At 51.9% G+C, this 25,583-nt stretch overlaps 7 protein-coding genes across 7 annotated transcripts; 4 read left to right on the top strand and 3 right to left on the bottom strand.

Moving 5' to 3' along the window:
* Positions 1 to 2,027: 2,027 nt before the first annotated feature.
* On the top strand, positions 2,028 to 2,376 carry B0T26DRAFT_707533 (uncharacterized protein). Its single transcript, XM_060441858.1, has one exon. It carries the CDS (start codon positions 2,060 to 2,062, stop codon positions 2,267 to 2,269), a length of 210 nt encoding a protein of 69 aa, XP_060295658.1. The 5' UTR covers positions 2,028 to 2,059; the 3' UTR covers positions 2,270 to 2,376.
* A 1,511-nt stretch (positions 2,377 to 3,887) lies between these two features.
* On the top strand, positions 3,888 to 6,198 carry B0T26DRAFT_774350 (uncharacterized protein; the record flags this gene model as incomplete). The annotated part of the gene is made up of 4 exons (XM_060446582.1): positions 3,888 to 4,292; positions 4,345 to 4,661; positions 4,940 to 5,580; positions 5,644 to 6,198. The coding sequence occupies exons 1-4, from the start codon at positions 3,958 to 3,960 to the stop codon at positions 6,196 to 6,198; spliced, it is 1,848 nt and encodes a 615-aa protein (XP_060295657.1). The 5' UTR covers positions 3,888 to 3,957.
* Positions 6,199 to 9,968: 3,770 nt separating this feature from the next.
* B0T26DRAFT_707521 (uncharacterized protein) lies at positions 9,969 to 11,444 on the bottom strand. The gene is made up of 5 exons (XM_060441857.1): positions 11,332 to 11,444; positions 11,170 to 11,240; positions 11,024 to 11,112; positions 10,902 to 10,988; positions 9,969 to 10,829 (listed from the first exon to the last, which is right to left on the bottom strand). The coding sequence occupies exons 1-5, from the start codon at positions 11,363 to 11,365 to the stop codon at positions 10,382 to 10,384; spliced, it is 729 nt and encodes a 242-aa protein (XP_060295656.1). The 5' UTR covers positions 11,366 to 11,444; the 3' UTR covers positions 9,969 to 10,381.
* Positions 11,445 to 13,685: 2,241 nt separating this feature from the next.
* Positions 13,686 to 14,771, bottom strand: B0T26DRAFT_802163 (uncharacterized protein; the record flags this gene model as incomplete). The annotated part of the gene is made up of 3 exons (XM_060447046.1): positions 13,686 to 13,716; positions 14,232 to 14,251; positions 14,412 to 14,771. 3 exons carry the CDS (start codon positions 14,769 to 14,771, stop codon positions 13,686 to 13,688), a joined length of 411 nt encoding a protein of 136 aa, XP_060295655.1.
* An 824-nt stretch (positions 14,772 to 15,595) lies between these two features.
* On the bottom strand, positions 15,596 to 17,193 carry B0T26DRAFT_751008 (uncharacterized protein; the record flags this gene model as incomplete). The annotated part of the gene is made up of 2 exons (XM_060445312.1): positions 15,596 to 15,994; positions 17,158 to 17,193. 2 exons carry the CDS (start codon positions 17,191 to 17,193, stop codon positions 15,596 to 15,598), a joined length of 435 nt encoding a protein of 144 aa, XP_060295654.1.
* A 4,808-nt stretch (positions 17,194 to 22,001) lies between these two features.
* B0T26DRAFT_707503 (uncharacterized protein) lies at positions 22,002 to 23,469 on the top strand. The gene has a single exon (XM_060441856.1). The coding sequence runs from the start codon at positions 22,326 to 22,328 to the stop codon at positions 23,328 to 23,330; it is 1,005 nt and encodes a 334-aa protein (XP_060295653.1). The 5' UTR covers positions 22,002 to 22,325; the 3' UTR covers positions 23,331 to 23,469.
* A 1,318-nt stretch (positions 23,470 to 24,787) lies between these two features.
* On the top strand, positions 24,788 to 25,521 carry B0T26DRAFT_871494 (uncharacterized protein; the record flags this gene model as incomplete). The annotated part of the gene is made up of 2 exons (XM_060447930.1): positions 24,788 to 25,211; positions 25,305 to 25,521. 2 exons carry the CDS (start codon positions 24,788 to 24,790, stop codon positions 25,481 to 25,483), a joined length of 603 nt encoding a protein of 200 aa, XP_060295652.1. The 3' UTR covers positions 25,484 to 25,521.
* Between the last annotated feature and the right edge of the window lie 62 nt (positions 25,522 to 25,583).

Raw genomic sequence — 25,583 nt, 5'->3', positions numbered from 1 at the left:
ACGATAATTGGGCGACGTGCCGGCAGCTCTTTGCTCATGTTGAAGCGGCTATAGATCAGCGACCAGCCGAAGAGAGCATAGAGGAGTGGGCAAGTCTTATGTATAACGGAGGGTGGTATGCGTGGTCGCAAGGCAGGTATAAGGTGGCAGAACGGATGATAGGCAAGGCCCAAAGGAACCGTGAGAAGACGTTAGGAAAAGACGATAAGAAGACTTTAGATAGTATGTTATTATTTGCAACGGTCCTGTTGGACCAAGGCCGGTGGGAGGAGGCCAAGAAGCTGTTTATGCAGGTGATGGAGACTCGCAAGACCAAGCTCGGGGCCGATCACCCAGATACGCTGACGAGCATGGCCAACCTAGCGTCGACATACAGGAACCAGGGCCGGTGGGAGGAGGCCGAGAAGCTAGAGGTGCAGGTGATGGAGACTCGCAAGACCAAGCTCGGGGTCGATCACCCTTCTACGCTGACGAGCATGGCCAACCTAGCGTCGACATTTTGGAACCAGGGCCGGTGGGAGGAGGCCGAGACGCTAGACGTGCAGGTGATGGAGACTCGCAAGACCAAGCTCAGGGCCGATCACCCAGATACGCTGACGATCATGGCCAACCTAGCGTCGACATACAGGAACCAGGGCCGGTGGGAGGAGGCCGAGAAGCTAGAGGTGCAGGTGATGGAGACGAGCAAGACCAAGCTCGGGGCCGATCACCCTTCTACGCTGACGAGCATGGCCAACCTAGCGTCGACATTTTGGAACCAGGGCCGGTGGGAGGAGGCCGAGAAGCTGTTTATGCAGGTGATGGAGACTCGCAAGACCAAGCTCGGGGCCGATCACCCAGATACGCTGACGAGCATGGCCAACCTAGCGTCGACATTTTGGAACCAGGGCCGGTGGGAGGAGGCCGAGAAGCTGTTTGTGCAGGTGATGGAGACTCGCAAGACCAAGCTCGGGGCCGATCACCCAGATACGCTGACGAGCATGGCCAACCTAGCGTCGACATACAGGAACCAGGGCCGGTGGGAGGAGGCCGAGAAGCTGTTTGTGCAGGTGATGGAGACTCGCAAGACCAAGCTCGGGGCCGATCACCCTTCTACGCTGACGAGCATGGCCAACCTAGCGTCGACATACAGGAACCAGGGCCGGTGGGAGGAGGCCGAGAAGCTAGACGTGCAGGTGATGGAGACGAGCAAGACCAAGCTCGGGGCCGATCACCCAGATACGCTGACGAGCATGGCCAACCTAGCGTCGACATTTTGGAACCAGGGCCGGTGGGAGGAGGCCGAGAAGCTAGAGGTGCAGGTGATGGAGACGAGCAAGACCAAGCTCGGGGCCGATCACCCTTCTACGCTGACGATCATGGCCAACCTAGCGTCGACATACAGGAACCAGGGCCGGTGGGAGGAGGCCGAGAAGCTAGAGGTGCAGGTGATGGAGACTCGCAAGACCAAGCTCGGGACCGATCACCCAGATACGCTGACGAGCATGGCCAACCTAGCGTCGACATACAGGAACCAGGGCCGGTGGGAGGAGGCCGAGAAGCTGTTTGTGCAGGTGATGGAGACTCGCAAGACCAAACTCGGGGCCGATCACCCTTCTACGCTGACGAGCATGGCCAACCTAGCGTCGACATACTGGAACCAGGGCCGGTGGGAGGAGGCCGAGAAGCTAGAGGTGCAGGTGATGGAGACGAGCAAGACCAAACTCGGGGCCGATCACCCAGATACGCTGGCGAGCATGGCCAACCTAGCGTCGACATACAGGAACCAGGGCCGGTGGGAGGAGGCCGAGAAGCTAGAGGTGCAGGTGATGGAGACGAGCAAGACCAAGCTCAGGGCCGATCACCCAGATACGCTGACGAGCATGGCCAACCTAGCGTCGACATTTTGGAACCAGAGCCAGTGAGAAGAGGCCGAGAAGCTAGAGGTGCAAGTGATAGAGACTCGCAAGACCAAGCTCAAAGCCGATCACCCTTCTACGCTGACGAGCATGGCCAACCTACGTCGACATACAGGAACCAGGGCCGGTGGGAGGAGGCCGAGAAGCTAGAGGTGCAGGTGATGGAGACTCGCAAGACCAAGCTCGGGGCCGATCACCCAGATACGCTGTCGAGCATGGCCGACCTCGCTTTTACTTGGAAAAGTCAAGGTCGACACGCTAATGCTTTAGCTCTGATGGAGGATTGTACCCAGGCTCAGTGGCGGATTCTTGGCCAAAAGCATCCCGAAACGCTATCTTCTTTGGCCACCGTTGCAAAGTGGAGTAGCTAGGGTGGGCTTTATTATTACTTTGTACGTATCTGGAGGATTCTTCTAACTTGTTCTTATGAGACGAGTGATACGTATAGTATGTACTAGACAGTATTGTAGATTAGGTATGCAATTAGTGAGTTAATTTGCGCCTTGTGACCTTATATTCGATTAGTCGGTCGTTACAGGACTTGTCCGCACGTGGTGGCGCGCGAGCCAAGCGCCGAATATTCCGTAGCGTTTTAATTGGCATTCCATTATACGTGCCTATGCGAGACGGAGTAGTGGGCGTTTCTAAAAACGGCATTCTACCAGCTAAACTCGACACGGAACCCGTTTTAATCAAGATAAGAGATAAGACGCCGCATTTTTATTCGGTGCACTTCTACAGCCCCATTTTCCACTCCTGTATACCCTCATTTTCGGCCACTTTGAGTCTCAGAGACAAGGCTTCCGACCGCCATCTTAGTTATCGGAGTGAGCGACTTTTTTTTTCTCCTGGAGCCACAGACCCACTATTAATCGGATACACCCAATCAAGTCACTATTACCCATCCACAACAACCTACCTATCCATAACTCACAACTCATATATACTAGGTAGATAGGTAGATAAATGAATAACATGTCTCTCTATTTTGAAATATATATTGTCTACTCTATATTTCGTAATTAAGTATAGAATAACCTCCGATAAAAGTGGACTAGGTGATCGCTGGGGCCCGAAAGCGGGCTCCAGAAGTGCACCGAATAAGAGTGTGGCGTCTCACGGCGCATCCGTTTCGTAATCTTCAAACCAACGACGACCGTTCACAAGACCAAACAAAAAAAGGAGCATGAAACGGACAAAAATCTCATATAATCCCTCCCCTTCTTCCCCCGTTTTGCTCTCAATCCCCCTCTTCGCTCGCTATGCCCTCAATTCCCTACAACTTACCAATTTCGTCGCCATCCCTTAATTTATATTATCGTCGCTCTAAAGAAAGTCATATTATCTCTATCTTCGCTGGGCCCTGCGATGGCAAAAAAGCGAATTAGGCGTCCAGGTCAAAAGCCTACAAGCGGCCTACCAGCACAGCAAACCCGTCGTTTCGCGAATGACCTCGATTCGCTGAGACAGCGGGATAAAGAGAACGAAGAGACAATCCGACAACAACCGCTAAGTGATAGAGTTATTATCTCCAACAAAACAGAACTAGGTCGGCATAATTCTTGGATTGAATGGACCCAGTATGGGATGCTCGGATTTCTATTTTTTATTAAATTACTGATAATATCTGATTAGATACTTTGAGCGCGTCGCTCGACTTGATCCGAATGAGGTCATTCTTGACCTTTGCAGAGACCCCGATAACCAAGCAAGAGGCGTACTTCAGTTCAACAAATTTCTCCAGCACTACATCGAGAAATCTGAAACAGAACGCCCCTCCCTTGGCCCGAGCGAGACGGAATTTGCTATAACAGTCACACACGTCAAGACCGTGCTGGACAAGCTAAAGAGTATAACTGCGTACACGGACCGTCATATTTTGCATGAGAAGAGGAAAAATGACCCTGCCAATGCGGGTCAGTGGACCTTAGCCGCGCCCTACTTCAACTTCAAAAACCCGACTCGGATGAGTGGCCCGATATCTGATATATACTTGGTATGTTTAACGATCTTGAGCCGAGTAGGATGTTAATGGGTACCGTGATAATCATAGTGGACGATGCAATACTTGACACCCAAATTCAAGCTTTCCCGCGAACAACAATTCGACAAGCTCGAAGCAACTAGCGGTGATATACGACATATTCTGGCCATGGCCTGGACGGATGCTGTTCAAACTGACCCCGATACTCGGCTCGACTTCTGCATGACTCTTATATTATGTGGTATTACCGGTTTTAGGCCCGGTGCCCTTGTTGAGATATTCTACAAGCAGATAGAGCTGGCAGCTGTCCGCGATCCAGATAATCTCCAGAACACCAAAATCATTGCCCATATTACGCTATTTCACAACAAACAAAACACTGGTTCACTGCGTACGGAGCAGGATGACATGTAAGCAAAGCCGCCAACCCTCTCTGGATGACTTGTTGAATAACTTTCGTAGTATCGAGTTCTGTGTTGCCTTTGTGCCAGACCAGTCCATTCATTTACTGAGTCATATCGTGGCGCGGGCATTGAGCGAGGATGCATTTGAAGCAGGATATAAATCTGTGGATGAACTCTTTCGACGTCCTAACCTGGAGCACGTCAACCAAATTCCCCTGAAGTGGAAGGACGAGCTGATCACAGAAGACCGGCTTTTCGTATCTATTGGTTATAACCAATACTGGAAGATATGGCGTCGAGCAACCTGGGCGTTAGGCCTTCGAGACACATTGCGTCCCTATTCAACCCGGGTAGGCGCTGGAGCAACTCTCAACGGTAAACTGAGCTCTCCCTTCCATAGTTTGCTTCAACTAACTTCTTTCTGATAGGTCGCCTTACACCTGTAATCCGCAACTGGATTTTGGGTCACAGTGGAGAAATATTTCGCAAACATTACCAACCAAACTTTTCATCCGAAGACCTTTTGAACTTTGCTTTCGGGCAGAGAGCAGGGGACAACGAAGCCATATTCCAGCTGCAACGCAATGTATCCGGGAGACGAGACGAATTCGCCCCAATTGATGCAACACCGGAGGATCATGAATCGATCAGAGAGCGTCTGGATGTGGGTCGGCTCCGTTCAAGCGTTCAAGATACAATTCGAAGTGGTGCCAGTCAAAGACAAGTGAATAGGGTCAGGGCAAAGCTACAAGGTCGAGTGAAAAAACTGGCCACTATGAAAGCTACTCAGAGAAGGGCTAAGTACGAGAAAGAGAGTGACAGTTTGAGAGCAAGGGGGCTGAAAACAACCGCGTTACGCCCTATACCCACTGCTCCTTCTCCGGCGACAAGCTCTCTTGGAGCTAAAGCAATCGGCATATTCCTGAAGAGGGTAGAGCTAGGAGATATCCATCGCTCGGCGCGCTTTATTACAATTTTAATCGCCTACCTACGACACCGGCCATCATCAGTGGCAGTATTGGTAACACGAGAAACAGGCTCATCGTTGGACCTCAGCATGCATGGAATTGCTCCCATTGGGATATCCCAGTGTCTACTTGGTTGTCCGTCCTTTGCTAACCCTAGGAACCTAACAAGACACGTTATCAAGTGCCACTTCAAGAAGGGGACGTTTGATGCACCGTTTGAATGCCCCGAATGCCTCTGGCTCGGGGAACATATCACTATCACAGGTCCGTCGGCATGGAGTGCTCACATCGCAAGAGAACACCACTGCCCCGAACCCAACCCAAATGTACCCTATTTACCAAAAACTGGGGCTCAGCCAACAAAAAGAGAACCTCTGGTCTGGATCGAGAGGGCGGAAACTTTTCCTTGTTGGCTTTGTAAGCTGTCGTTTTCCAACACGAAAGGCCGCAGTCAACACGTTACGGCAACTCACTTTCGCAGAGGTACATTCAACGATCCTCAGGACTGTCTAGAATGTGAACGTCAAGGGGTAACTACGATCGTGGCAGGCCTTGATGCTTGGCGGCACCATGAGGAGGAGGCTCATAATGATGACGCTCATAATGATGCGGATGAGCTTAATGATGGGTGGAACGGCGACTCAGTCGAGCATCTTTGCATCGATAGGGAGCAGCACGGCGAAGAGAACGACCTGGGATTTCCTTGTCGTTTATGCGGCAAGCCATTTGCGTCTCCAAAAGGTCGCACGCTACACACGACAAACTTCCACTTTCGTCAAGATCAAGGCAACACTGGCCCATGTCTTGAGTGTTCCCGCAATGGCTTGGAGACCACAATGATTGAGGACCTTACCGAATGGCAGTACCACGAGAAAACAGTTCACGCTGAGAAGAATATTAAGTATCACTGCCGGCTTTGCGACAAACGACTTGCCTCCAATTGAGGACGTACGATACATACTCAGCGCTATCATTTCAAAAAAAGCGAATGGCAAACCGTTAAGTGTTATGAATGTTGCCGCCGGGGCAAAGAAGGTGTAATATTGAAGGGTTTGGATGCTTGGAAGTGCCATGAGGAATTGTTTCATAGTTCAGATGATGGCGTGTACATTGAACCAATTCCAATTGCCCCCTCACCCTCGACGTTCGAGACTGAGGAGCTCGTTTATGAGGGGGTTGTGGAAGCGGTTGAGGAGATGGTTGAGGAGATGTTTGAAGGGGCGGTTGAGGGAGCGGTTGAAGACAACGATGCCAAGTCATTCTGCGGCAGCGAAATTGTGTGTCTGGCTGGCAAGACCAAGGAGATATGGAACCTAGAAACACGTTCAGTAAGTAAAATCCAGTCAAGCCAGTACCTAGATTTACTAACCTTCCTAGACCTATCCAACCTTCTCCGCCGAAGCATATACGGCTTTTACTGAGACCATCGGTCATAAACGTAAGACTTCGGTTTCCGAACAGGTTACCATTCCCACAAGTAATAAACGAGTCCGAAATGGCGATGCTGGAGCGAACACAGAGGCTCTGTACGAATTGGGCTTTAACGAACTGTTCGGTAATCCCTAGTCCGCTAGTTAGGGTGATCAGTTGTGGGTTGGTCGTGGGGTTCAACTAGTTTCAGATGTGTGGGTTCTTCATATGTATAGGCATAAGTAATTAAATTCGAATTTTCCATCGGCATGGCCAGCCTCAACGATATTGTATAGCTATTCAGACGGTGAGCACTTAGGCACGGAGCGCCGGTATGAGGACCTCAACCTATAGTGAAACGACGTCATTTCTGGACAAGGAGTAGAATAAGAGGTTATAACTAGTGCCGGACCCTAGATGAGAGGTGAGAGAATAAAAAAGAAGAATGAATCGTACTGGTTGCTAAGACGGTAAAAGGCGCCATAACAAAATAACCACAAAAACAACATTGAGGCGAGCGGTAGCCGAGCTACAGAGTACAAGCGCAAAGCTCCATAGCCGGGGGGTCAAAAACATAGAAAAAGGCACCACGTTCACTGCTCTAGATATCATGGTTTGTAGTGAAGGACGTGATTTCTAAGAAATAACTATAAAATAAAGAAAGAAACGACGCCCCCTATTACTAGACCCGACCCCTGAAACCTTAATAAATATATGACGATGATAAGAAGTAACTACCGCCTCTCTAAACATAGAAAATAATGCTAGAGGGGCGGTATTGATAAAGAACCAGTGTCCTTAACGTCGGTAGCGTCCTCGTAGATTATAAAAGGTCTTTCAATACCTAAGTTCCCACCATTATTCTGGTAAATAATCTTTTCACCTGGACGATAACGATACTCAACCAAAACCTCAATTTTCTTAGCATGTAGAAGTTTCTCCCGCACAATCTTTTTCCCTATCAATATCGAGGGAGAGCGCTCCATAGTATCGTATATTAGATAAACGGAATCAAGATAGCCTGCGGGCACTGGCAGAAACCGTAGATCGAGCGATTTTATTTTCGTGTTCTGTGTCTTGCGAACCCATGACGAAAGATTTAGCGTAATTCTTTTTTCTGGAAACCACGCCTCGCAGGTATCTAGGTCCCAGAAGTGGCGGTTGTAACGCAGAGCGTGCACCTAAACCGCTGCGCCAATAACCCTAAAAGATCAAGCAGTCCCCGCGCCTCATGCGGGGGCCGGTGCACTCCAAGGCATATATACGCAATGTCCTTACACGGTTTAGAGAAGAGAGAAGGGCATCGATATGGTCCTCAAATTTCTGGTGTAATCCCCCGGTCGAATCCAGGGGGCCCCACATAAGATAATGCAGGCCCTGAGGAGAATTGGAAAAAGAGAGAGAGTTTAGTAAGAGAGGTAGCGTTGTACTAATAAAAACGCCGATAGTACCATATTGTCTTGTGACTTCGCGGAAACTAGGATTTTTAAACATTAGGCCTAAAAACTTGGCGTGGAGAGCCCGATCAAAGTTTGGAAGAAGGCTCTCTGGGACTTCGAGTAGCTGGCCTCTCTGGTCTAGTTGTAACGGCGGATGGAGGCGATGACTAGATATCGAGTTCCGTGGTGCCCAATATGTTTTGGAGTGCCTGTGACGCCTGTTGAGACTGTACGTGAACTTGCGACGGTAGTATAAGTTGAGGTGGTAGTATAAGTTGAGGTTGAAGCGCCGGTTGACGTGTCGGTTGACCCGTCGGCATATATTGAGGATGAGGCGGCGGTAGATATCGAGCTTGTGACCTGCTATTTTGTCCCGGGGTGTTACTATCGGCTCTTTCCAAGAGTCCGCTAGTAAAAGTTGCTGGATTTGTTATTATATTGACGTTATGATTATTGCCCTGGGTAGACTGGTTCGTGCCGAGGTTAGTTCGAGGCTGCTGGAAAGTATTTGGCACTGGGAACCTCAGCTGTGGCACTGAGACCTGGAAGTTTATTGGCTTTCTTGGAGTGATTGGTGATCTCAGTTCTTCATCCATGTCCAAAAAAGTTGTTTCCGAGTCGTGAGAGGAATTAATGAGGTGGTTGTTAAGATATATATCATCGCCTTGGATATTGGCGTGGCGGAAGATAACGGGGCTAGGATTTCCGTGAGTGTTGGCGATGTTATTCGCTGGGGAAACCTTATTCTTATTGATAGATGGGTTGGACATTGTGTTATACCCTCCGTGGGTAATAAACTGGGAGTTCATAGGGATGCCCGTCTGGTGTCCATAGATGCGTGTGAGGTAAGAGCTAGCTTGTCTTGGGTGGTGATAGCTAGCTGGGTGTCTATAGTTGCTGCGTGTGAGGTAAGAGCTGGCTTGGCCTTCGTGGTGATAGCTGGCTGGGTGTCCATAGCTGCGTGCGAGGTAAGAACTGGCATAGCTTTTGTGGTAGTAGCCGACTGGGCGTTCCTGGCAATTGTTGGATGGGTGTTCGTGGTGATAGCTGTCTGGGTGTCCATAGCTGCGTGCGAGGTAAGAACTGGCATGGCTTTCGTGGTAGTAGCTGACTGGGCGTTCCTGGCAATGGTTGGATGGGTGTTCGTGGAAGTGGTTGCTAGGGCGTTCGTGGCAGTGGTTGCTTGGGTGCTAGCATGCATTGTATTTACTTGATTCTCTATGCTGTGGTTCTTAATGTTCTGACCGTTGGGGTTCTTGGTGTTTTCGGCGCTGGAGCTCATGTTCTTTAGTACTTTAGGCGTTGGCTGAATATTGAATCCTGTTGAGTACTGGCTTAGACGTTGACTTTGAGCTTGTCGTTCACGTTTAGTTTGTTTTAACTTGGGTATTAAAGATTCGGTGTGAAATTTGGCGTTGGCGTCAACGCTGTCCTGGATCTTGACTTTCGCTCACTTGCCGAGTGCCCCAGAAGCACGAACAGATATCCCAGTCTCTACGAGCTATAACGCTGTTACACATTCCCGTCCATGTGGGGATAGTTTGAATATGGTGCTCAATTTATGTTATCAAGGCTATTATCATCGAACCTGTTCTGTGTTCCAAACTGTATCTCTGCTGAACCTTCGTTCGTAAGCCGATTAACTCAAGTATTAGACTGTGTTCAGATACGCTAGTCCTTGTTCTTCGAAAGATGGAATAGAAACAGGGATTTATAGGAGGCTCGGAGCGACTTCCTCACTGCTCGTGGCGCTGGTTTCCATTGGAACTGCTGGCCCAAGTCGCTGCTTCAGCCTTTCCGACCTTTCTACATTACGTCGTCTTCGCTGCTCCTCGCGAACGTGTCGGAAATCTGTGACAAATTTAGTTCTATGCCCTCTCCATCCCCGTTGGCTCGTTGCATCCAGGTTGCGTCCCTGACAGTTTCTGAGGCCTTAACATTGCCCCTTTGTTTAAAAGCCTATGCGAAGTACGAATCATAACAACCTAGACACGTACAGATATTCAGGCACGGATATTCACATACAAATATTCACGGCTTCCCCGTCCAGTGCTTCTCGAGAAACTCGCCCACGCTGGTGAAGCGGTAGTCCGGGAGCAGCCGGTTCCACTCGTCCGAGACGAGGAACCCGCCGAGAGCGGTGCTCCGGAACATGAACGGGTTGACGGTCTTGGCGTACGCCACCTCGGCGTCGCGCGTCTTGAACTGTGGGTGCTCGAAGACGGGCATTCACGACGCCTTGATCTCGCCCGCCTCGAGATCCGCGAGCTGCACCTTTTCAATCGAGAACGGACCTGCTACCCGATGAGTATGTACTGGCTAATCGGTAGTTAGGTCGAGACTGCTGCCCGCCTCTGATCTCCTCGGCCATGGCCACCAGCTGCACCGCCGTGACGGTGTCGCCGCGGATGCCGCCCACGACGGGCCACTCGCCCTCGTACTCGACCGCCCACGCGACCACGTTGGTAAAGTCGCTGACCGTGGTGAAAGACATCTGGCCGCCCTCGCCGCCGTCGACTAGGATGGCGCGGCGGCGCGCGAGGTCGAACTGCAGGTTGCTGGTGTGCACGTGCGTGGTCGACGGGTACGGCGCGCCGAGGTAGTTGGTGAAGACGCCGCACGAGAAGAGGCAGTACTCGAGGACCTTTCCGTCCTTGTTCAGCTCGGCCAGGTACTCGCGGATGGCGACCTTGGACCCGTACCACGGCAGCGTGTCCGTGGTGAGACTGACATTGTAGGTCCAAATTTCAGCAGAAACGCAAGGAATCAATCATGGGGAGAGCAAAGGAAAGACGCACGTCGCCCACTCCGACGGGGCAAAGCGTCCGACGCCCGCCTTCACAACGGCGTCGATCAGCGTCCTCTGCGCCGCGTTGTCGCTGTCCCTGTACACCGGGACGAAGTTGAGCACCGTGTGGACGCCCTTGAGGCCGGCACGATGCTGTCTTTGTTGGTGAAGTCGACTGTCGCCCAGCTCGTGCCCTCAATCGTGTCTCCGGGCCCTGGCTCCTAGAGGCATTGGCTTAGTTTGGCGTCGGTGTTGAGCAAGGTAGCTGGCGTGCTTACTTGGCGCGAAAGGACGATAATGTCATGCTTCTTTGTGGCGACGAGTGCGTCAATCACCTCGCGGGCCACCTCTGTCGGGTATGCAGTGCTCGGTTAGCTCAGCCCAGCCACCGTGGCACTTGCTGCCGGCATGGCTTTAGACTTGCAAATGGTTTTGCGTACCCCCTGATCCTCCAGCGATTGCGATCTTGACCATAATGGTTACGGGCGGGATGTTCTGTTGTGTTTTGGAGAAAGCTGGCAGTTGCGTTGCTAGGATACGAAGATGACCTGGTTGCGAGAATGGGAAACAGCCAGTATATTGTTAGATTCGGTGGTTATGCAATGCCTTAGCAGTGGTTGTCATGTGCGTGTCGGATTTCTTAGACGTCCGAGGAGTCACTTGGCATCGTTGGGCGCAGCCAATGAGGCGTTTCCCTACTTCGTCTGGCGACGGCGGGTCAACGACTCTCACGCCTTGGCCCGGCCCGCGGCGGTGGGTCCTGTAGTCTTTTGTGGGGTTTGGCTCCGCGCGTGCCGAGCGACGGACGCAACAGCGTTTTGGTCATTTGGGGTTAGAACGAGCAGCGGGTAGCGAGCCCTTCCTTCACCTATGACGACATCCGCCAGGCGGGAGCGTATTCCGACAGCAGGCCGGCAACCACGATAGGATAGTGCACTCTAATCTCTAAATATTTGTTAACGTAGTACTTTCTAAGATCCGAATGGCCTCAGATCTTGCTACTCGCTGTAAAGGCTATTCGCTAGGGAAGGTAATAATTAGCTATTTGAATCCCTAATTTAGAGTTTAGAGGCCTCTCCCCCAACAGATCACCCTAGCAGTGGATCACCCTTTTACACCAAAACTGTTCGTGGTATTCCAACCACGTAGGTGTTCCAACGGGTCAAAAAGTGGTAGTACTACCGGGGGGGGGGGGGTGTAAAGTTGTTCTGATTCATGTTCTGTTCTAGAAATCTATGGTGGGGGTTCTTGGCTTTGTACGTGGCCGTGCGAGGGCCGTGCGGCGCACCTGCTTGCAAGCACGTGCGCTAGCACGTGCATCGCACCGCCTCCCTTCCAGCGCAGAGTACGGTCACCAACATCGCTATTCCAACAAAAACACTACATCTTTGAACAACAACAGCGCACTCAATTGTGAAGCTATTTACAAGCCAAAGATGGCAAAATGTAGCTAGTTGACTGTTTAATCCATATATTGTGCTGGCATACGAAGTGCACGACCAGATCTTGTCATTCTTGCAGGCAACTCTTCTTCAGCCTCTGCTTCAGCCTCATCTCCATCATCCACCTCTTCAATTTGGGCTCTGCTTAAGGCTCTGCGGAAACCTCGCCGCCCAGTAGTATAGTCCCTAGGTCCATGAACCGCTTGTTAGAATTGGAAATTTTCCTTCGTTTTTGGGGCCTAATACGCTCCAGTTGAGCCTCCAGGGCTTCAATACGGTGCTGCTTGAGTACCAATTCGGTCTGAGGCTTCTCAACGGCCGCTGCAGCTTTCTGGAACTTTCATCTAGTCCGGGGACTACTTTCTTCGCTAAAATCTCTAATCTGACGCCCTGTAGTTGGTGTACTAGGGACTTCAGAGAGGACAGGGGGTTTAGGGGTCTTTGCCCTGTCTTGCTGAATCTCTGGGTGGTTTAGGCCTTTTTACCTATTAACAGACTAATTTCCGGTCGTCCGGAATGATGATTTGATGGTTCTTCCTGTCAATGCTTCCTCCCTGGCTACCTTGTAGCAGCGAATGAAGTTGATCTTGTCAACAGGTGCTGCGTCGGTTAGACTACCCAACTTGGCTAGCTCACGTCTATAGAGAGCTTTGATAGAGCTGAAAGGCCCGTTATCAAGTGGCTGTAAGCCGTGAGAGGTGTGGGCCGGCAGGAGGCAAAGATATATATTTGTTGGAATCACCAGGTACCGGTACTGGAAACAACAGGGCGTGCTGCACGCCGAAAGCTGGCGGTTTAAGTGATGGTTATTGTTGTCTATGTCGGCTGTTCAACACCGCCGCAGCTAGGCTCTGTCCTACACGGCAACGAACAATACTCCAGGCGACGACCCGCAATTGACGCTCTCCAACAACCTGCTGAGGATGTCATGCCAAAAGCTGGAGAGGGCACGAACTCAAAAGAGACCGTATATGGTCAACCTTGCCAGGGCTCGTACCAAAATACCTTGTAACCATTGAGTTCCGAAATTATATACACCACTTCCTCCCTCTTGGCGCAACCACATCGCCCTACCTAGTTCCCGGAGGCGGATGGAGCCCACAGCTATGGCACTGCTTGCCTCAAGCCCCCGTGGCTACCGTGGCGAGTCGCTTAAGATTGTAAACATACCCCCCCCCCCCCCCCTTTTCCGACGAGTGGGCGTTCTTCAAGAGACGGGTGATCGTAAGGTGCAGGGCCCAAAAATCACGTTTTGTTACCAACCAACCAGCTTGGTTTAGGGAAGGTCGACAGTGAAAACCCAGTTCGCTAGACAGATCCCAGTTCGCTGGACAGATGGCCACACACCTCAACTAGGATGCAATTGCCGTGTGGTCGAGTGCACTGTTGATTTGTGCGGTAGTTGAGCTCGAAGCAAGTCAACAATAGTTTGACAAGTCGGCGGGGAGACTGCGGGCAAGATCCATGCCTGGGGACATGGCAGAATACTCGAGGCCCAATAACGTCGGGGGCCCGAATACGACAAAGGCGGCATCGGATGTTATTTTTTAGGGTGAGGCTTTGTGGGTTTTGCACCGTTGGTGTTTACGTTCGCCAAGGCAGTGATGCAGGCGAGTGTAGGAGCGAATAGTGTAAGTAAATGTCCAGCCCAGCTCCCAATCAAACGCCAAACGTCGAACGCCATACTCCGTTGGTGTTTGTATCGTCCGAGAGAGATCAGACTAGCGAGTATAAAGGCGAATGGCGTAGACAAATATCCAACCCGGGTCCCACTCAAACGCCAAACGCCAAACGCCAAAACTCCGGAAAAAAAGGACGCTGAAAAATCAACGCTTAAAAAAAACCAAAAAAAACGACCGCTATGGTTCGGAGGGCGGCCGAACGCGGCAAAGACATACCAAAATGCGTTTTTAGTGATCTGGCAGGGAGTTTAAGTTATTTCTCTCATCTCGAATGTGGGAGGCTCTTTTGGTTAGGTACCTTGGGTCAAGTACATCTAACTTGGTGTATTCCATATTAGGAGGCACTCGATTGATGCATCTGCCATCGGTGTCATTTTATCTTTTGCCCAACCATACCATCAGATTATCCTGTCCTCCGGCGCTCAAATCGCCCCGCTCCCTTTCCGGGGTGAACGGTAAGTGCATAGTCGGCACCCGCTGGTGTTTACCACCGTACCCGCTCTCCTTGGGTACGTGAACCGTCTCCCAAACCATAGCTTGCATATCCTTGACCTCTAGTACCCATATCCCGCGCCAGTTGCTTTCCTCTTCGACGACCTGCTTGAGGCGCCAGGGAAATTCGGCCGCCTTGTCAAATTGCCATCCTCGTTCGGGCGAAGGCCGTGCCGACCGAGGGCTTGCCGGCCGAGGCCGAGGTTCGCTTGCTTTGCTTTCTGGATATTCCGCTTCCTTTTGATCTGTCGCGTTCTTGCGCATCGAGCGGCCGGCTCTGTAGTCTTTCCACGCCTAGTGGAGAGCAGAGAATGGCTACATCATGGCTTTGCCCATGCTTGGGGTACGTGATTAGACCCATGTAGCTAAGTGAATATAACATTACAGACACTTACTTGATCTACCGGGGCGATATCGGTACCCTCCAAATGTTATAGGTGGTGTGGTGGGCGTTGCGTTTAGGTAGCTTCTGAGCGTGCGGAAGCCGTGAAGGAGGCTTACGTGATAAAGTTAAGAGGAGTTGAACTTTGGGATCACGTGAAATTGCAGATTCAAATGGTGTTTAATAAGTTTTTGGTCGTGGCAGTTGGAATTTTAGTACAGTAAGGAGGAGAGAGAGACGTGATTTTATAGACGAGCGGCTTCTGAAAATAATTGTTGGGAGTCGAACCCCAAAGCCAAAACTAATAAGCTCCCGCCGACCTGGCAGTCGTAGATGCAAAAGAAGAAGTTTAACTGTAACGAAATTTACGTTAGTAAATGGAAAGGTTAGCTACGACGAAACCGGAGAGCTCAAATACTCGGCAGCGTCGTTCCCTGCAGGCATACTCGTTGTCAAAGTCAAGGACTAGCTTATGGGAGCCCGTATGCCGGTTTACTGGGGGGCATTTTTCGACTGAGACGTCGGAACAGGGGGATTTGTGGGTTGGGCATCCTCATATCCAGCTGGAAATCATCTAAGTAAGCCATTGCGGTTACTAAAGGTTTTAAGGATAGGTTCTGGGGGTCCGGGGTGAAATGAACCTGTTTTCCGTATAATAGGAGCCTGCCGCAGGCGAGGTTCTTCTGAAAGCGAGTAAACGCCGTTCTCAGCCGAAGACGCCCTTAGACGCCGGGTCCGGATTGCCTTCGCTGCCAAACATGTAGATTTTAGTGCCAATCATGCCAGTAGCGAAGCCCCTCCTCGGCGCGGGCATCCTAGCGCGGGCCGTGACCCAGCCGGCCCAGCTGGCGCCCGTCATGCCGCCGAGCACGAAGATCTTGCCGTCGACCGCGGCCGCGTTGGCGTGGTTGATGGCGACAGGCAGCGGCGCGAGCTTCTTCCACGCGTTCTTGGGGATGTCGTAGAGGTACACGCTGTCAAGCACGGCCCCCGTCTGCAGCACCCCGTCTATGATGACCAGCTGCGTCGACGACAGCGCAATTGTCGAGTGCTCGTGGATTGCGCCGGCGGGGACCGGCACCAGCGTCTTCCATGCCGACTGCTGCTATCCTGGGACTGCTGGTAGAAACGCGTGGTGGCCGTGGCTGGACGCGGCGCCTGCGGAAAGGATGCAGCAGAGGGCGGTGCTGATCGATAACCCCGTTCTCGCTTTCGAGATTTCCATATTTGACAGTCTGGTGGGCTGTTATCTACCTTACTTCATCAGGTGGAGTTGGCTGGGCGGCATGAGATGGCTTAGGGCGCGTCGATTCTAGGTTCAGGGGGGAAAACCCTGCTGTGCTCAGGAGATAGTTAAATACAGGAGGTAAATACAAGACAGAGCTGATATCCCGCGCCACGTTGAAACGAAGGGCACAAGATGCAGGATTAATTGACCTTGTACGGAACTACGGGGACCCACATTTGTCCAGATCAGAGTCCAAGAAAAACCATTGTATATAAATTGTTTCCCGGTTAATATTGAGGAGATCTCCCTCCCGTTCCGAACATAATTAATGGTCCCCAGCTCGTGTCCAAAAATCTCGAGACTCATTCATGCTAAAAATGACCGTGCCCGCCTTGGCCGACTTGAAAGCAGCAAGGCTCAGATTTACTTCCTACCTTTCACTCGGGTCTCTAACTCTCGGCATTCATGGCCCTGGGGTCATGCGTACTGGCAAGGCAAATCGAGAAGGAGATCCCTGGGGACAAGAGCTTGAACTGTGAAGCAATTCACACTGTGAATCCTGCACCACAGGGATTTCATTGATCATTCTTGCCGTTAGATTAGTTATCCCTTTCAGAAACGAAAGGCAAGGTAAACCACAGTCTTCTCGCCCCTTTTATAAGCGGACCGCAGGACATGATGAACCGTTATTCATGCTAAGTATCATCATTTCCGGTCGTTGCAACTCCCACTTGGTTAATGTTGGATTCACCAGGGTACCGGTACTGGAATTAATAGGGCGCGCTGCGCGCCGTAAGCTGGCGGTTCAAGTGTTGGGTTTCGTTATGTCTGTGTATCTAGAAGAAAGGGTTCAGTGGTGGCCGCAGGCCGCCTAAATAGGCCCTGTGGCCCTGCGCCTCCACCACCACCTCTGTGGCTGACTAGCGCGTTATTCTAACACCCACATTCCAACAGCAATAGAGCCTATGTCAATGGTTAGCGGCCTCGCCCTTTATTAGCGCCCTTAGTAGCATACATTAGCGCCATTAGCGGCGGCATACCATCAGCGCCTTAGTTCCATTAGTGGCACCCGACATCATTAGCGCTATTACGGCGGCATACCATCAGCGCCCTTAGTGGCACATCATCAGCGCCATTAGCGGCGAGGTGGCGACGGTAGGGCTAGGAGGTGGAGGCTTCAGGCCGTGTGCGGGCTGCTCCTTCGCTCCCTGCCCTTGCCGTGCCCTCAGTTGATGCACCCGATAGCCTATCTGGCGCCTTCCGTTCAGGGCCAAGTTCTTCTGCTAGGACACCCATGGATTTGTGAAGGCGCAGCCGACTACGCGAGTTCCGAGTTGAAAAGATAAGAATTGGCCTTTACACTTAGACGCACTGATGCATTCGGGCAGTTTTCACTCACTCGTACCAGATCCATTTGTCTTGGCAAAGAACTTGCTTGTTCATCTAAGACTGACACCTCGATATTGTGATGCCCACCCTCTTCTCTTTATAGAGTCTTTTACATAACGCATTTGACATACGAGGAGCCCAACTACAGGTAGTGGCCCAAGTCTTGCAATTCCCCATCAGCCATAGCACCTCGACGGGTCTATCTCCAACCTTCCATCCCTTGGCTGTCCATGGGGCATAGGCATGAGACTTAGGCGGCTGAGCGTATCTCCCTTGTTCTCGATCGTGTAGCCGACAAGCCTTTCCCTCCCAAGCGCTTCCCTCAACTCTCGATCGGTGTACCAGCAAGTGCTGCTCCCTAGCTCTCGGTTGATGGCTTCACATATATCGAGAATGTTCCGCACAGTGCCGGTGGCCGACCTGCCGTACCGATTGAGTTCGCTCTGCCTCAGCCATGTTACCCAGAGGCTAATACAGACGCCGCACCACAAGACCTCGAGGAGGAGCCCGATAAAGACAAGATTGCGCGCGAAGCCCCAGATATAGCGACCGCCGCCGGCGCAGAATCTGTGCTCGTGCAAGCTCTGCCTGAAGTCTTCGGTCAAAGGCTTCCCCTTGTAGCATATACACTCACCCAGATCCAAGTTGGACCACGAACTGAACATAAACAGCGTTAGCCCGCTGATATAAGCGCTTTCAAAAATACACACAATGTGGCCAGAAAGTTACCAGTTACGGCCCAAGTCCAGAAACGGCGCCGGCAAACGGATTTTTGTTCCGTTGAACCAAAAAGAAGAGTTAAACGGGATTAGGGTGGGTGGTCGCTCAGCCTGGGGAATAACCGACACGTTTAGTTGAAAGGTTGAACGGATGACCTGTGTAGAAAAGACCTGATTATTAGTGTCGTATTAGTTTATCCGAAAGATGTCTTTGCTATCAGCGGTTAAGTTTTCGCGGACTCCAAGGGATTGCCATCCCTTGATGATGGCGGGAGTTGCTATACGTCTTCCGTATGCCTTGCTTAAAGGCTGCTCTTCGTCCCATACCCAGATAGTGCTGTTTGTGGTATCCTGAATAGTGGTATTTTCCAAAAGTTCTCGCAAAGTGAAACGTGATTTCGCATCTAGGGCAAGACCGGGTTCAGTGGCTGCTCAGTTGAAAACATGAAGACTTGGATGCTTTCTCACATGAGTAGATATTATAGAAATCTTCTGATACGGCCTCTGTAGAGTAGGTTTGCAACCAGCGCATTGGGTCTTTGTAAGTCAGATCAAAGGACTGGAAGACCAATCCGAATGTAGGCCCCAGAAAGACACTTCTGGTTGGATCAACAAGGCCCGGAAGCCGCTGTGGGTCTAAATTCCAGCACATTATAAGTGTATCGCTGTCCTTGATGACCCAACTCTGGTCCGCCATTGTATAAGCGGAAGCAATAACTCCTACGCTCTGGTAGCCAGTGGCGGCACTCCAGAGTGCACCAAAGAACATGGCGTGTCCAATACCATAGGAAAGCGAAATCGTAGCGAGGGCGACTTTGGGCATTGGCAACCTGCGACGAGCCACCACAGATCTGATCGAAGACCATAGAGACCCCATTGAATCGGGCTCTCATAACAGGTCGAGTAGCAAGGGTAACGGTAGGGCGGAACACTCCAGGATCCAGGTGACGGTTCTGCATGCTATATGATAGATGATCCAGCCGTGCAGCAGACGGCCTCCTTGCGCTATGCCTATGTCCCAGACGAGGTCGACAATTTTGGCCTGTGCGAATGATAGACCATGTAGAATCTGGAGGTTGATTTGAAACTGAGCCTCAGTCGTCGACATCGCTTCCTGGCTGTCACATTCATTTTTGACTGTGTTGTAAGGGGTGGATAGCCATGTTTCAGCCGCACAACCGGCCAAAAATATTGTTAGGAAGACTGTTATTGCAGCGACATTGACGCGAGACTCGTGGAGGTCTATCTGCCTCCGGATTCTAGCCGCTGGCAAGGGCCTTAGCGCAGCTTTAGCCATTGATGCTGATATGGTTTGGTCCTCCTTATTTCCTATCGTTACTCGTAGCGACGTGGGGGTCGGATATATGCTGTCAAGTAACATCATGATTGCTGCTCTGGGAGCCGAACGACTTGGAAGGGAGAGGGTGAATATCACCGAACACTAAGAATTGATCGTCTCAAGGATCTTTAAGACCGTGCTTTAGGGCCTCTCTTCCGATACGGGTTTGAGCGAGGCGTCTGGTGGGTGAGGAGGGAGGAGTGACAATCTTGACCTATTTGTTCGTACCTACCTGCCTCAGTACTTAGTAATGCCTGGTAACCCGGATATATGTTCAGGTTATTTGCAATCTGCGAGAGGCAGACTGCTAAGGCGCAGTCACCCCAACACACTATCACGAGCTGCCGCTCAGTCTGGTCTGCCCTTGCATTGTATAGAGAAAGACCGGGTAAATCACAATTAATATCGGCATGTTTCTCCGAGCTCGCCATGCAGGTGCCATTGTTGGCAGAATTCGCCACCCTTTCTTGGCTGTGCAGGTACAATATATTATATAAATATTCGTCACATTTGCTAGACTCAACCCTACCAACACAACAATGAGGGAAGTTTCATTTAAACCTCTTATCGCCCGAAACTGTGATCACCAGTCATTAATGCTGTCCTCCTACATTGATACCCCCCGCGGTAATGGAACGCGGTGTCACCACCACACCCAGGCCGTTTGACAGCAGTTGCTAGTATGTTAATAAGAAAGAATACCAAAAAGTGCAACAAGGAAATCCATCACCTGACAATGCACGCACAAAGCGTGAATTTATGCTCATTTTCGTTGCGAATAGCTGCGCGGCCGACGATCGAGAGCTTCCGTGTGTCACGGCAGGTGCCAGACGGCTTAGTGCCGCAGGCGCCAGGCTTGGCAGGGCCAAACGGCTAGGTGGGGCACGCTGAGCCCGCCCTACCACGTGACCCACACTTTGCCCAAAACCCCGCGCCCTGCGCGAGCTTTCGGAATCTTCTTTTCCTTTCCTCAGCTTTAGATTCTACTAATACTGCGACCATTGTGCAGCACTGTCTCATCCAGGTTCACAGTGCGGTGACACCGTGCGGTTGATGGCTGGCTGCATTGAAATTCGGTCATTTACCACCCGAAAACGGGTCTTTGGGATGGCAGTTGCCAGCAGACCCACAGATTAGTGCGCTGAATGCAACTAGCGGGTGCGCAGATCAACTCTCTTTTTTCATCCGTGTTCGCGCCGACAATTTGTCCGACTTCTGCAACAAGCTGGTCACAGCAACTAATAGCTTCAGAAAGGTGTCCGTCTCTGCATGTGCATAGATGAGCATTTTGCAGACAAACTCGCAGCTGTGGATTCGGTCGCTCACAGAGCTTTGGCGGATTCGGGTAAATATCGGTTACAAAAGCCTGTATGGTACCGCCATTTAATTGGGTGCATTTCCATTTTACGTGTCTGTGCGAGACGGGTAGCAGGCGTTTCTAAAAACGGCATTCTGTAAGTTAAACTCGATACGGAATCCGTTTCAATTTAAATAAGAGATAAGAGATGAGATGTCGCAAATTTATTCGGTGCACTTGTAGCGCCCCATTTCGACTCCCGTATACCTATCAGACTGCAACAGCACTTTTAGGATTGTGTGCCCTAGAGTGAATTGCTTCTATTCCTACTTCCAGTCTTTCCACAAAAGACTCTCTTATACTTCCTTATGTAGCAATTATATGACGAATCCCAATAGCGAAGATTACACATCGTAGGTTCCAGCACCTTCTAGGCCATTCCATCTGACAATACCCTCATTTTCGGCCGCTTTGAGTCCCAAAGAGAAGGTTTCTGACCGCCCTAAAAATTTGTCGTGGCTTTCACTTTTGCTGCTTCTGCAGGTACTCGTTGACTTCTTGCGAGGGTATTTACAGCCCAGACCACAACTCTCATGCCCACCTCCCCACTATATAGGAAGCAATTATCCTCGACTCCAGTACATACGGCCATAGATATCGGAAAACTCGGGATCCCGTCCGCTCTCCCATAGATAAGCCGATAATCGCCAGACTAGTAGTTGGGTCGGTGACGACCAGCGAATCCCTGGTGTTGTATGTTTTTGCTCACCCGTTTTTTTGCCGCCAGTGCCTTTGCTAGTGTTCTCTTCTATAAAACTCAACCCCCTCACAGGCGCTATCGAAGAATGTACAGTACGCACCGTCGCATTCCTGTCCCGAAGAATACCAATTAGGCTGAATTACGATAGGTAAATAACCAAAAATGTACCTAGGCAACATCCTCTCATCTTGGGAGAAGCCTCAATATTAGGTATCTCTTTCCTCTGCGTTTTTGTGGCTGAAGCAATTCGTCTCGGGATTTGTGATGCTGTAGGTTGCTCTAACACTAATACGAGTTAGCGCTGTCATTATTGAGTGAGGACAGCGCCCGTGGCTTGCAATCTCGCTGCAGCCGACTCAGCCCCAGCCACCTGACGGCCATTCGCTTTTCCCGAGCTCCGGAAAAGGTTAGCTCCCAGGGCAGACTCATCGGCGTTTCCTTCGATCGGGCTGCGCATTGGCAAATTGCTGCTGCTGCAGGCAGCAGCAGCATGTTGGCGCGCCCGCTTTAACTAGAGGCCTCTTAACTAAGGTGCCTTACATTAGGTAGCTAATTGCCTTACCTATCATATCATCTTGAGTCAAGACAGGAGCCGAGATCGCAACACGAGCTTTGCCCACCTTCGACCTTCAGGCTCACGCAAGTTCAGCTTCGCAGCATCTCATTTCAAAAGGCCGCCGCTCGCTCACTCATCATCGAAAGCGATGGCCGGCGTTCCCCAAACTCGACGGCGGCAGCCCGTCCTTGACCGTCTCACGGCTTTCCTGCCTTCCAGCCAAATTCTTCGTCGGTGGTGGAAAGGTGGCCCGGTGCTCAATTCAGATGCGGATGCAGATGCCGCTAATACAAAGGAGAGAAAACCATGGCCCGCCGCCGCCGCCGCCCAGGAGGATAGCCCGGATGCCGATGCCCCCGTCGCCCTTTTGCTTCCGGGCATGGCCGGGCTGACCGTCAGCAGCGGCGCCGCCCAAAGCCGCCTCGCCAACCTCCCTATTGCCGGTCACAAGTCTCGAAGCAGGGCCCTGTCCGTCCACAAGGCATCGCGTCAGCCCGATCTGTTTCTCACCATGTTGCCTATCGAGATTCAGCAGGCCATCTTCGCGTTACCCAATCTGTCGCTCTTCGACCTGCTCTCGCTCCGCAAAACCTGCCGTACCCTTCGTTGCACCCTCCCCATCGGCGTCATGGAGAGGAAGCTCAAGGAGCAGAACCACGCAGGCTGGTCCGTCGTGTTTGAAATGCACGGCCACAAGTACCCGGGCACCACCTACGGAAACCGGCGCCTGTGCGGCCGGTGTGTCGTGCCCAAGATCACGGGGCACTTGATCCAGGGCGCAGCCGTGCGCGACTACCTGATAGCCCGTCGTGGTCTTCGCTCCTCCCTGGTTAATACGCAAGAGGAAGGGGAAGAAGAAGACGACGGGGAATGGCCCGAGGAGCGAGCCATGTGCTTCCCCTGTCTGCGGACTGAATTATTACTCGCGAACAAGACACAAACGGACGGTGCCATGGTATTGTTAGAGGCACCCCCCGGCGCTGAAATGTACAAGCTGGCTGCCATCTCGACCGAGGAGCGGTTCCCGATGCTGGACGGGACGACCAGGAAGATGTGCAAGGGCTGCGCGAGGGACATTCACGAGAATGCGGTGCCGTGCCCCCACTGTGTCGACTTTTCTGAATGGTGCAGGACAAGGCGGCGGCACGCCTAGACCTAGTTCTAGGGGGAGCAGACATGGCATCCCCTCTGTATCAAAGGGGTGGTTAAGCTCAAAGAGTTGTTTGGAGTTACTTGGGTTAGATTTACATAATACATATATAGCAGATAAGATCTCAATTTCTCTAGGCTCAGGTCCGTTCAAGCCCTACACGTCTCTCTCAAGTGTTGGGCATGTCCAGTTCCACGCAGCGAGGTGATTGGAAACACCAACTAAATAACGTTTTGGGCCTGGCAGCTGAGTTTGCCGTTTCAGAGGAGTCGAGAGGAGGAGTCATAACTACCGTAGGTACCTAGGTATCCAGTCATCCATCTCCACATCCCCGGTGGTAAGGTTCGTGAGTCGGCCGGTATGACTCTATCGGAGTAGTGCCGTCAATTAGCTGACTTTTTACTGTACCGTGGCAAATGCCTATGTTAGCTTCCTAATGTGTACGTAGTGATGCTATGTGCCATTTTGCTTTTGTGATGAATCTAGCTTTGGAAGCCTCTCCTTGAGTAAAGCTTCATCGAAGCAGACAAAGTATAGTACGAAATATAACATCTCACACCCCAATGAGTACCTTAGCCTCCCTGACGGTTTGACTCATTTAAACATGCAAGCACCTCACCCTCTAGTTCTACTCCCCCCTTCCTACTTGAACCCACTCGCATCAGATCACACCAAGTCCGTCCTACCAATGTCGCTCCCCAAAGCCGCGCGCACCGCCAACCACGCTCCCCCTGGAACTACACGAGCCCATCCTCGCCAATCTCACCTTTCGGGACATCATCTCGCTGTCCCAATATGCCGACGCCAGCGGCCTGACGCGGTTGGCGTCTTCGCTCGCCGCCAGCCCGACGTGGAAGAGCGTGTGGCCCATGTAAGCCGCGCGCAAGCGCGACTTCCAGACACTCGCGTCGCTGGTCGTGCGCGTTGGCGCTTCTACTTCTCCGAGATTCAACCTGACGCGCGGCGCGCTAGACGTGACACCCAGCACGCTGCACCGGCGCATGGCGCGCCGGCGCGCCATGATGCATAATCTTCAGGAGTACGACTTCTTCTGGGACACGGTCGCGGGCGCAAAAAGCGCGCTGCTAGAGCAGCTGTGCCTTGTCAACTATCTGACGATTGCTTGCCTGGCCAACGAGTTTCCTCTTGGCTGTGTTGCTGTTTGTCTCAGGCCGCCTCCTCCTGCTCCTCTCTCTGAAAAAGAAGAGGAAGAAGACGCACACCAAGGCGGAGGAGAAGATTTAGATGACCCTCTCGCCCTCCGCCAGAAACTCGCCGCCCTCCTGACCGAGACTCCCATTTATGCAGAAGAAACAACCATCCTGACCAGCACCGTCACCGCGTGGTCGCTCGCCCAGCTCGCCGCCTTCGTCACGAGCTACGCGGCCGCACAGTCGCGCATCAACGCGGCAAAGGCCGCCCAGCTCTAGGCGCTATCGCGTCTCTACGGGTCCCAACCGATGCGGCTGCGCATGCCGCTGGCGCCGCAGCCGCCCCGAGAGAACACGGCACATGTCCCGGGCCAGCTCGACGTCGTGGCGCGGTACGTGCAGCGCGTTGTTGTCCTGAATGGCCTCCAGGGGCAGCGGAGGCAGGGACGGTCGAGGTTTCGGTATCCGCATGCTTGTCTGGTGCCGTGCGACTGGTGTTTGGTGCTGTGGGAGCGGGTGGCCAAGGTGAGGCCTGGGTTGTTTGATGATGATAGTGAGGACGATGACGAGGGGGTGGATGATGACGATGGTGACGAAGAAGAAAAGCCGCCAGAGGAGATCGTGCAGTGTCTGACGGTTGCGCAACGGGGCATCTTGAATTATTATTATCCCAATATTGACGAGGTGGATGTTGAGACCCTGCTACGGACGCGGACAGGGCAGGGGGATGATGGTAAGTCTTCTTTTTCCACTTTCCCAGAACGGAATTCCCGAGCTTGGGGTTCTTTGGTTCGCAGAGGTAGTCAACTGACAGCCCTGATGACAGGTCTCCTAATGTTCGTCGTCTACGAAACCGAGGCGCGGATCCTGGGTGGTAAGCGGGCTTTGCTTCTCCCGGTCGATAGTCGAGAGATGGAGTGGGTCGAGTCTTTTCTTCGGGGTGTGGGGTGGATGGAGAAGACGTTCCCGGAACTAGCCGCGGAAGCGAAGAAGGGTTGTGCTTGAGGGGGTTATTGGCTTTGTCTGTACGTTCCATATTACCGCCAAAGACAGCACAATTTACAACTATCCAGCTAATTAGGTGAGGCTGTGATATGAATTCGCA

Source organism: Lasiosphaeria miniovina (genome assembly GCF_030549165.1).
Source record: "Lasiosphaeria miniovina strain SMH2392-1A chromosome Unknown B0T26scaffold_4, whole genome shotgun sequence".
Taxonomy (NCBI): Eukaryota; Fungi; Ascomycota; class Sordariomycetes; order Sordariales; family Lasiosphaeriaceae; genus Lasiosphaeria; species Lasiosphaeria miniovina.
Note: the sequence above shows the minus strand (reverse complement) of the source record. Positions and strands in the feature narration are given on the sequence as shown.

What these genes read in the sequence shown, in the direction of transcription:
- B0T26DRAFT_707533 (XM_060441858.1), top strand. Translation starts at nt 2,060, where the DNA reads ATGGAGACTCGCAAGACCAAGCTCGGGGCCGATCACCCAGATACGCTG.
- B0T26DRAFT_707521 (XM_060441857.1), bottom strand. Translation starts at nt 11,365, where the DNA reads ATGGTCAAGATCGCAATCGCTGGAGGATCAGGGG. An exon ending in TTATCGTCCTTTCGCGCCAA is followed by an intron (nt 11,113 to 11,169) that starts GTAAGCACGCCA and finishes CAATGCCTCTAG; the next exon opens with GAGCCAGGGCCCGGAGACAC. An exon ending in ATCGTGCCGGCCTCAAGGGC is followed by an intron (nt 10,989 to 11,023) that starts GTCCACACGGTG and finishes CCCGGTGTACAG; the next exon opens with GGACAGCGACAACGCGGCGC.
- B0T26DRAFT_707503 (XM_060441856.1), top strand. Translation starts at nt 22,326, where the DNA reads ATGGCCGGCGTTCCCCAAACTCGACGGCGGCAGCCCGTCCTTGACCGT.